Source organism: Leopardus geoffroyi, chromosome E1, assembly GCF_018350155.1.
Source record: "Leopardus geoffroyi isolate Oge1 chromosome E1, O.geoffroyi_Oge1_pat1.0, whole genome shotgun sequence".
NCBI lineage: Eukaryota > Metazoa > Chordata > Mammalia > Carnivora > Felidae > Leopardus > Leopardus geoffroyi.
In genome coordinates this window covers 42,895,862-42,906,880 of record NC_059330.1, presented here as the reverse complement: position 1 = coordinate 42,906,880, position 11,019 = coordinate 42,895,862, and the positions used below count along the sequence as shown (strand labels likewise).

Below are 11,019 nucleotides of genomic sequence, written 5' to 3'. Positions count from 1 at the left end.
AGTAGGTCTGTGGTGGTGGCAAGGACAGAGGGATCTAAGGGAGCCGGTGGCCATCAGGGCATTTTATTATTGGAAAGGACTTTTGAAGGTCATGTCATCTAAGCCCCTCACTGAAAGATGAGGAAACAGAGGCCCAGATTAGTAAAGGGACCCCCCAAAGACACACCGAGTCAGGGTGTGGCTAGATTCCCTGCCTTCCCACCTTGCACAGGTGGAGAGTAGAATTCGGAAAAGGAGTCTGGGTGGAGCTTTCTCCACCCAGGTCACATCTGTGAAGGTGTGCAGAGGTGAGGACAAAGGTCCCCCAGGCCCAGGTTGGGGAAGCAGGGGTGTTAGAGGGCTGGTTAGGGCTCTAGGAGCTGACTCAGGGCAGACATTTGAGGTCTGTGCTGAATGGGGCTGGTACAAGAGGGCAGAGGCTGGGGGAGGGGAGGACCAGGCTAGAGTGGGGTCGAGCAGGGGAGCCAGGTTTCAAGGTGGACAAGGAGAAAGTGAATCTGCCTTTGAGAATTATCAGGTTATGCGATGACCTTGGAAAGGACAAGCCCAATGGAGCGCTTCAGGCAGAGCCTCCGCGGGTTTGGAAGGGCAAGAAGGTGCAGACATGGAGGCAGTGGCTGTAGACCGCAGGAAGGAGCTGGAGAACAGTGGGGGGAGCCTGCTGAATCAATGCAAGTGTTTTCCAGGATGGAGTTTTAGGGCAGAGGGAAGAGATGGCAAACCCAAGAAAAGGAATTTGATGAGGCTGGCTGGGTGGACTGGAGAGCAGGGACAGTGACAGGAAGGAAGGACACTGCTTCCTTTGTAGGAGTTGGATGTGGAAAGGGGATCAGGAGCAAGGAGAAGCAATGCCTGTGGAGTCTGAGTCAAGGTCATCTGCGGAGGAGTGGAAGGGGTTTGAATAGTCCCCATGCCAAGGAGCCACTGAGGGCAGCACCCATCTGTCCGGCCTCAGGTCTCCTGGGGCCCCCTTTAGCAGCAGAGCCAAATGAGTGACCAGAGACTGGACAGATGCCGCCTGACCTCCCCTCGGCCCTCAGGGGCTGTGACATATGCTCTCCCACTTGCAGGGGGCTCCTATCTGGCCATCCACTTACTCTGTCCACATCTGCTGGGCTTGAGTCCTGCTTTGGGTCACTGGAGGGCACATCAAGGCCTGACACACTGCATTCCAGCCCTATCCCTTTGCTATTTGTTATTAACAAATTTATTTACAGTTCCTGAACCAAGATTAATTGTGAAATTTAACAGGAATGGCATAAAAAGGCCAAACATGACCTCTATGAGGGTTGTACACACAGTTGCTCTATTTCCAAACTAACAACTCAGGTCCTCACCCACAGCGAGGCCCCCCTTTCTTCCTCCAAAATGAGACACAGAATAGCACCAGGCTTCTTGTAGCTTCAACATTTAAAGAAACAAACACACAGACGCAGAGAAGGGTGAGAAGAACCACAGCACAAAATGTAAAAAAAAAAAAAAAAAAAAAAAAAAAAAGTGGCCAAAGAATCAATAGCAAACCCATCTCGTCTCCAGATTAATGGCTTGGCTGAAAGAAATGGGGGGAGGTCCTTGGGGAAGGAGGGAGAGAAGAGGGTGATGCAGAAGTTGGCAGGTGAATCCCGACCCTGGAACGGCAGAAATGGCAGAGGGCAGCCAGGGAAGAGCAGAGGGGTCCCCAGAGGGGGCTCTGGCCATATCCTGGGCTCAGGAGAAAGGTCATTTCAGCGCCAGGCTCCCACCAAATGCAGGGGGGTGAGGGAGTTCTGGAGGTGCTGCAGCCCAGCCCCTCCTCTGCTTCGTATGTTCCTGAGGATCTGTGTGCACGAGCGTGGGGGGCTGGGGGAGGGGACAAACAGGCATTTCAGAAAGCAGGAGAGCCACATGCTCCTGGGAAAGGAGGCTGGGGTGGGGGTGGGGAACACCAAAACTCGGGCCCTGCAAGAGGCAAGTGCCTTCAGAGGGACAGGAAGCCAGGCCAGGGCACCTGCCGTTCTAGATCCTCTGTGGTCCCTCCCTATGCCAACCTTGCCTCTGCCTCCTGGTGTGGGCAGCTGGCAGGGATGAGCAAGCCCATCAGATTGCTGCCTGGTCAGGGAGCTGGCTGGAGGAAGGGGTAGAGGGCAGCCCCCAGCCCAGACTCTCTTGGTCCTAACCTAAGACCCAGTGAGTGGGAGGACTGGCTCTGTCGAGCCTACAGAGCTTGGCCATGACAACTGCTGTTCTCTTGGACTTCAAAGGCCAGGCCAGCGGCTCTTCTGGCTCTGGTGGGGAGGCCCTGAGGTGCTGTCCTCCCTGTGCTTGGTCTGGCCCCTGCTGGCTGTGCAGCACTCAGCAGAGTATAACTTCTGTGTATCTGGCCCTCAAGTAGAGAGCTACTGCGTGCCCCAGGAGACTCATGGTATCAGTTCTCTGCTGGCACTGGGCTAGGGCTGAGACAGGGAGGCTGGGAGGCCCAGAACCATTGGGAGCAGCTGGCTCCCCCGCTGGCTAAGAGCAGGGTACAGAGGTAGACGGGCTCTCTGTGGGTCTTCCTGCAGGCTGCACGTCAGCTGCTGAGTGCAGGTGGGCTGACAGCGGGCCTGGAGCCACAGGGCAGCTAGGGAGCTGGTCAGCCAGGGCCAGGGGCGGCACACTCAGAATCCTCAGATCCCAGGGGGCTGTCCTCCCCTGGCCAAGGGGGCTGTGTGGCCCAGCACTCTGCTGGCCCATCTGTGGGAAGGGGGAGGCAGGTCTGTGGGTGGCACCAGGGGAGGAGAGGGGCCAGAGGCCTGTGCTCACAATCAGGAGGGGGAAGGAAGAGAGGGTGCCCGCCACTGGCTGTCCTGGCGCCACAAGGGCTGGTGGCTCTTGGAACAAAGAATGAGGCCTGTGGCCGGGAGACCCCTGACCTCTTTTCAGGATTGCCACTGGGGAGCCGGATCTTCCGCTTGTGGCCAAAAAGTGCGACATCCGAGCCAGAGAGTTCTGTAGAACCAGAGCTTGTCAAGAGGCTCTGGTGTGCAGGGCTCCTGGACACTGGTGTCTCTGGGGGGTCTGCAATGACATCAACTGATCCTCCCAGCTCCTGGCAGCTTGCTACTGGTCCCAGCATCTCACCAGCCCCCACAGGTTCATCGGTTGCCTTCATGCTGCCCACCGTCCCATCCTGCTCTGGAGTGCCTGGGGCCTGATGCTCGTCTTCCTCTTTCATCCTGGGAGATGCTGCCCTGGGATGGCAGGGCTGGCTAGGAGGTGGAGTCTCAGGACACAGCAGGTCACGATCTGAACACGGGGAGCCTGGCTGCCTGCGGGACAGAAACATTGGGCCTCAGGGCTCAACTCCAGAGCAGGTGGCAAGTTGGGATCTTTCTGGGTCAGGGCTGAGGGCAGGGTATGGGTGGGGCATGCATGGCACTACCCTTCTCAGTTTTGGCATGAAGAGAGCGGCCCGCTCTGGGGCTCTGTGAGAGGCTTGCTCTCGGGCTGCCCCTGCAGTAGCGGCCAGTGCTGTCTGCGTCTCTTTTGGCTCTGTGGCCTGTGGTCAGGGCTGGCCAGAGGAACAGGTTAGAGGCTGTTCCATTTGATAATTCCACAGCAGAGGCTGTGCCCTTTGGCGGCTGGAGAATGCAGCACAGAGCCTGGCTCTCCAAGCTGAGCCCAGGGAGGTGAAGACTTGGGTCAAGAGGAAAGAAGCCACAGCAAGCTGGTGGCAGCAGAGAAAGCTGGGCTGGAGATCCCCCTGCAATCCTTTCTGGGGGTAACTTACAGAGAGGCTGAAAGATACTGCATCTTACCTGTCTGGGAGGAACCCAGGAATCCCCCTCGCTACTTTTAGAAGGCCACACAGGGACATCAGCAGGCACATGCCAGGAGCAGCCACTGCTGAGCTGCCCTCCCTACCCACACAACCAAGGTGATGGCTATGCATCAGGATGGGAGCCGTGTGCTGATCTGGCCCAGTCCCCATCAGCTGAAGCCACAAATGGAGGGCTTCCAACCACCACCAATCCCTGGTCCTATTTGGCTCCTTCCCCTCTGGAGTGGGCAGCAGCAGGACGGTGAGGACACGGCAGTGCCCACCATGCCAGCAGGGCCGCTCGGGGTGCTCACCTGGGGAGGCTGGCCTGCGAGGGGGTGTCAGCAAAGCTGTGGCCGAGCTGGGCAATGACCCGATCGACTTCTGCATATGGGTGGGCTTCTAGGGCAAAGTCCCGGTGCTGGGCGCTCTGGAGATGCTGCCCGGGGTGAGAGGGGCACAGGGCATTAGTCAAGGCCAGAGTGAGATGCGAGTGGGGTGGAGGCGGGCAGGAAAAGCGCGGTCAGAGCAGCCTGGGAGCAGCTGCTTGGCAGGGAAGGCTCACCGCATGGAGCTCTTCAAAGGCCTCTTGACAGCACTCACAGAAGCCCTTCCTTCTCCTGGGTGGGGTGCGGGTGGCCAATCGCCGGCTTGGCTCTCGGTCCTTGGGTTCTCTGGGGGAAAGCATTGGGTGGGGGTGGGGGAAAGCAGTCACTGTTGGGGCCCTCGGAGGGAAGGACCAGAACAGTCAGGCAGACCTGCCTACACTTGGCACCTCCCATCCAGGCAACGAGGAAGGCGAGACCTCTCAGAGGGGACCCTGTCTGGTCCCTGCCCACACATCTCAAACCATAGGTGAGGGCGTGTGCCAGGGGCAGCAAAAAGGCCTCCTAGGGCAGTTCCAGCCTGACACTCAAACCCACGCTCATCTGACCTGCAGAATCAAAGGGCCTCAGTGGTAGTGAGGGCACCATACTGCCCCCAACCTCCTCTACCCCGAATGTCCCCTTCCCCTGCTTCAGGTGGCTTCCTCCCTCACACTGGCTTGTTCCTTGCATGGATGCCACCACCTTCGTTGAGGACTTTCCAATCTCTTTCTCAAACGTGTCTTCTCGTCTGAATTTCAGGCCCATCTTTCTTTCTTTCTTTTTTTTTTTTTTCAACGTTTATTTATTTTTGGGACAGAGAGAGACAGAGCATGAACGGGGGAGGGGCAGAGAGAGAGGGAGACACAGAATCGGAAACAGGCTCCAGGCTCTGAGCCATCAGCCCAGAGCCTGACGCGGGGCTCGAACTCACGGACTGTGAGATCGTGACCTGGCTGAAGTTGGACGCTTAACCGACTGCGCCACCCAGGCGCCCCCAGGCCCATCTTTCTAGTGGCTGCTTGGCTGTATGAGCAAGCTCAACCAAGTCCAAAACAGCCCTCTCTGAGGACTTTCTAAGCATTCTGCAAAATGTAGAAAACATGGGAAAAAGCTGATAAATTCAACTACACGCAATCTAAAAAAATGTATGCATGGCAGATAATGTAAATAAAAGATAAATCACAAACTGGGGGAGGGGGAGGTGTATTTATAACTAATAGGGCTCATTTCCCTAATACATGAAGGGCTCTTTACAAATCAATAAGAAAAGTGATCAATAACCGAAAAGAAAAATGGGCAAAAGATATAAAGAAGGTTCATACGAAAAGAGTCAAACGATCAAACATATGAACCCACTTAACCTCATTCATAATGAGAAAAATGAAAATGAAAATTACACTAAGATACAGTTTTTAAACTATCAGACTGGCAGAGGTCAGGACATCGGACAGCTCACTGTACCAGCCAAGGCAAGAGGGGAGATGGGCTCAGGGCCAGGGCGTGAGAGCACACACTGGCATCACCCCCACGAAGAGCAATTTGGCTGCATTTATCAACATTATAAATGCAGGTACCCTTTGACCCAGCACCTCCGCTTTTAGGAATTTATTCTACAAATTCACTCTGAGTAAGACTATTCACTATAGCATTATTTATAATAGCAAAAGCCTGGAAATAATCTAAGCATCCATCAGTAAGAGACTGGTTAAATAAAATACTGTAAGACCACACAATGGAAGACACTGAAGCCACAGAAGAGAATGAGGATGCTTTCTAGGGACCAATAGGAAATTAATCTAGAGTACATCGGTGGGGGGGCGCCTGGGTGGCTCAGTTGGTTGAGCCTCCGACTTCAGCTCAGGTCATGATCTCACGGTTCTTGAAGTTCAAATCCCACATTGGGCTCACTGCTATCAGCGCAGCAGAGTTGGTTTCAGATCCTCTGTCCCCCCGACTCTCTCAAAAATAAATAAATCATTGGGGTGCCTGGGTGGCTCAGTCGGTTAAGCGTCAGACTTCAGGTTAGGTCATGATCTTGTGCTCCGTGAGTTCGAGCCCTGCATCGGGCTCTGTGCTGACAGCTCAGGGCCTGAGGTCTGCTACAGATTGTCTCCCTCTCTCTCTGTCCCTCCCCCACTCATGCTCTGTTTCTCTCTGTGTCTTGAAAATGAATAAATGTTACAAAATATATATTAAAAAAAAAATAAATCATTAAAAAAAATAAATCATGAAAAAATGAGGATGCTTTCTAGGGACCAATAGGAAATTAATCCAGAGTACATCAGTGGGGGGAGCCTGGGTGGCTCAGTTGGTTAAGCATCCGACTTTGGCTCAGGTCATGATCTCATGGTTTGTGAGTTCGAGCTCCATGTCGGGCTCTGTGCTGACAACTCAGAGCATGGAGCCTGTTTCAGATTCTGTGTCTCCCTCTCTCTCTGCCCTTTCCCCACTCACGATCTGTCTCTGTCTCAAAAATAAATAAACATTAAAAAAAAAAAAAAAAAAGAACACATCAAGTGGAAAAAGATAGAAACAGCCCAACGTTATGCTACTCTTTATATAAGAGAAAAGGATACATAAACTACGTCTGGACACAGACCCACACTCTGGAGATTAGAGGGCAGGTGTGGAATACAGACTTTCCATTTTAAACCCTCTGTAACTTCTGAATTTGGAACTAAAATACAATAATTTAAAAATGAAAAATATTAAACATTTCCTCCCACAGATTTTCTCCAGCTCGCCCCTTCTGCCCCCGCCCCTGGGCCACTCTCTCCCTGTAGTCCTCCCTGCTGCACTCTGCTCAGTGAAGGTTCACATTCTCACACATCTGCGGAGGAAGAACACCCACAGCCTATGAACCACTCTGGGCCACACAATGCGGTGGGTCCCCAGATTCCTTGCCCCTTAGTTATTCCTGATGTTTAGCCCCAAAGGCCTCCAGCCCTGATGTGCATAAAAATCACCTGGGAGCTCACAGGAATGCAGTTTTGGGGGATTCATCATCAGAGACTGTGGTTCTGTAGGTGTGGAGTATGAGAACCTGCCTTTTTAATGGGACCCCAGGGGACTCTGATAAAGATGGTCTGTAGACCTTTTAGAAACCAGTCTACTGCCCTCTGGACACAAGTCAAATTCTTCAGTAGGGACGGAAAGCACCAAGTAAAACGGATGAAGACTCCTAGGGTCCGGGCTAAGTTCCCAGAATAGACTTTGCCTAAGGAGCGAACACATGGCCATTCCCAAATCAGACCAGCAGGCTCTGGAGGGGAAGGACCTTGCCTGCAACCAGCCCTTGGTACTCAGACCAGAAAGACCCACCTGGCATGATGCGAGCTGCCCAGGGTCATCGGGGCTTCAAAAGGGCTTGCATCTTTGGGTCCCAGAAAAGAAATTTCAGGAAAGGATTTAAACTGATGGTGGAAAGGACGAAACTTCCTGAAACACAGAAAACTTCCATTTTGACTACAGTGGGGCAAGGACAGGATGAGGAAAGCGGCCAGTCCCAACCCCCTAGAATTCCAATCCTGATAAAACGGCCACTCCCCTGCACAGGGTTTTCGGGTCTAGAACCAAACCCTCACCAGCCTTCCTGGTTAGATGAATATTTATGCTCTCCCGGTCTACTCATCAAAGCTCAGTTTACCTCGCTGCCTCATCTGAGCTAACGGGAACAAGTGGTTCTTAGCCCATTTTTACAGAAGAGGAAACGGAGCCCAAAAGGTTCTGTGACTTGCCCAAGGGCTCATGACTGGTGAGTGGTCAAGACCAGGCAACAGGGCATGTCTCCCAACTAGTGATCTATCTCTCTACTTTGCTTCCTGACCCTGAACCACCTTTAAGGGGGCGCCTGGCTGGCTCAGTCAGTGGCGCATGCGACTCTTGATCTTGGGGTTGGGAGTTTGAGCCCCACATTGGGCGTGGAGATTATTTAAAAATAAAGTATTTACAAAATAAGTAAAACAAACCATGTTTGAGGACTCTAGCCTGACAGACCTAAATGGAGGAAGGTTTAAACCAGAACAGTGATTTTCCTATTCCAAGAAGAGGAACATTTTTGCTCTGGGCTGCTCCTTTGTACCACCCGAGTGGAGGTATTCTGAATGGGAAAGAGAAGCACAGTGAAGGTTCTGGGTAGTCAGATCTATACTGAGTTGTTTTGGTGGTTTGCCTAAAGTTGTTCATGTTCCAGAAACTTTCAGAACCAGATCTGGGGATCTGTGGATACTCAGCAAAGCCTGCTCATAGAACTGCCAGGCTTGGAAACCATGTTTGGTTGAAACAGTGGGCACTCCAGGAGAGAGTGCAGGCCATGGGTTCCCCGGGCAGGGCATGGTGGGAGCCCTGTGGCCCACAGGGTCTTCTTGGATCCTTAAGAAGAAGGAGGTGCACTTCACCACCCCAGTACCCCTCTTTCTTCCTCCTCAATGTTTTGTTTCTGCTTAGAAGGTTGCAAAGTTGAGGTGGGTGAAGCTACAAGGCTTCAGAAGAGCGCATAAACAGAACCACAAGAAACGTCATCTCCACTCCTGCCTGTGATGCCAGGGGCACACAAACACGTGGACACCACTCCAGTAAGTGACGTCGCCTGTGCCACGTGCAGTGAGACGCTGAGGCACTGGTGGCGTCTCATGCTGCTGTGTATGAGTCATCGCTACTTGTATTTAACTGGTAGTGAAGGGGCTGAGTTTGGGAAGTACCCCCCCCCCCCCCCCCCGCCACTGGAACTGAAGGAGAGAGCACCTCATTACCTTTCTGTGTTCCCTCTGCTAATTTTTGGGTCACCAAAGCCAATTCTGTACTGTGGTCAGGTACTGAGAAGGAAATCTAGGTCCAGCTGGAGGGTAGGCAGGCATGCCAGGCTCCCAGCACCGGGTCTTTTAGCTGCCCTGCCTGAGGCTTAGGGACCCAGAAAGCTCTGGTCCTGGGAATCTCTGCTAGGTTCACATGAGCTTTTTCTTTAAAAATCAAAAAAACAAAAGAATCTTTAGGGGCACCTGTGTGGCTCAGTTGGGTAAGTGTCCGACTTCGACTCAGGTCATGATCCTATGGTTCGTGGGTCTGAGGCTCAAATTGGGCTTTGTGCTGACAGCTCAGAGCTTGGAGCCTGCTTTGGATTCTGTGTCTCCCTCTCCCTAAGAAAAACCTCTGAGATAATTATAGATTCGCAGGTTTTTGATCTAGTGCTTATCGAAGAGTCAGTAATAACCAAGGTGACTAACAGCTCATAGATTATAACCAATGTGACCCTCCTGCTCTAGGTAAGAAGGGGCCATACTGGTGGACATTTAGGGCTGAGTGAAAAGGACACCAGGCAGGACATCTGGATTCTGGCCTTGGGCTAAGATTCATTGGCAAAATGGCCGTATACAAGTCTCTTAATTTCTCTGACCTTGATTTCCCCACTAGGAAAAGGGCAGAGTCTCCTCATGCCAGTCTTTCTCCTCATGAGAGAGCAGGTGTCAGAAAAGGGTTTTGCACAGCCAACCAGAAAGGCTTCCAGTACAGGGTGGTTTGACAAGGGAGTCTCCAACACCACCCCAAGAGCCCTGGCTTTGGCCACGAGGACCATACTGGCACTGTCCTGGGCCAGCAACAATTCGGTATTAAGCATCAGTGTACGCCCACAGGGAAACGAGGAGCAGTAATGAGCCTGGATGGGACGTCATGTGCTCATAAAAGCAGAGCATTAGAAAGAGGTAATTCACACACAGGGTCACTAACCTCTGACTCATGACCAAGAGGAGTGCCACCTGTGCAATGCCACCTTCAGAGGCTCCTCCTGGTCTGTGGGAGACTTCTCCATGACAGGGGGAGAAAGCGGTTTCTGGGGAAGACGAAGGTGCAGGGCTGAGGGGCTCCATGACCCCCACGTCAGCTTGGGGCCCCTGAGCACCTCTCCTCTGTGCGGGCCTGGTGGGTCTGAGGGGAGGGAAAGGGGAGAGGCCCCCCCACCCCCCGCCAACCACCACCACTTGCCTGCTCTCATCTTCAATTTTGAGGAATGGTGCCTTCAGTCTGGCCACTGGAAAGAAAAAGCACACACGTCAGCCATCTGTGGACTCCGATGCAGGGCCCACACCACACACACACAGGAAATGCTAGAGAGGTAAGGCTCTGCCAAGGTTTAAGAGTTGCTCAGAGCGGGAGCCTACGCCACCCCGAGGCACACCTTTCCATTTGGCTGAGGCAGGACACCCATTCCCATCTCCTCCGGCCTCTACCCTGGGAGAGAGAATTCCCCCACTGGGGAGAGGCCGCAGGGTGCCCCGAGCCCCAAAGCAGGGTACAGGACCCTCCCGTGTGTGGATTCTGGAGGCTGTGAGCTGCAGGTCAGAAACCTGGCTGCGGGGCAGAACCCAGCCCCAGCTGGTTTCTGCTTAAAGCCCTGGGTCCTTCCCTGACCTTTCCTCTTGGGAGTCTCAGAATCCTGAGGGGCCTGAGAACACTCCCAGGCAGAACACTCCCGGAGGATCCTGGGTTTTCTGGGGGAGAGCAGGGAGGAAGAGAGCTAAAGAGTGTTTAGGGATCACAGCAGAGGGCAGTAAAAAAAACGTATCAAGGGTGAAATCTCGTTCCTGAATGAACAGGGAAAGGGGTGCTGGGAAGACAAATTTGCTCAGTTAATCAGGAGATTCATCCTCTACTAGCTAATTATTCACACAGTTTCTAAAACCTCTTAGGTATTAAGAACCACCTCTACTTCCCACAGTGACCAAAGCCCTGTCAGAGATAACAGCCCCAGACCCCATCCAGAGGCTGGCGCCTCCCAGCTCGCAGACCCACTCCAGGCTCCACCAGCGCCCAAGCAAAAAGCAGCCTCACTCCTCACATGGCAGCAGCTCCCATTAATTACTTTTTGGGGGCGATTTC

The 11,019-nt window shown here is 53.2% G+C and overlaps 1 protein-coding gene across 1 annotated transcript in view; it reads right to left on the bottom strand.

The window, feature by feature from the left end:
- Nucleotides 1-1,184: 1,184 nt before the first annotated feature.
- DBF4B (DBF4 zinc finger B) overlaps nucleotides 1,185-11,019 on the bottom strand; it is a 33,618-nt gene continuing 23,783 nt past the window's right edge. The window contains 7 exon segments of the mRNA XM_045489190.1: nucleotides 1,185-2,502; nucleotides 2,505-2,617; nucleotides 2,619-3,287; nucleotides 4,093-4,217; nucleotides 4,344-4,452; nucleotides 7,468-7,584; nucleotides 10,126-10,171. Coding sequence (XP_045345146.1) covers nucleotides 2,405-2,502; nucleotides 2,505-2,617; nucleotides 2,619-3,287; nucleotides 4,093-4,217; nucleotides 4,344-4,452; nucleotides 7,468-7,584; nucleotides 10,126-10,171 — 1,277 coding nt within the window. The 3' untranslated portion in view covers nucleotides 1,185-2,404.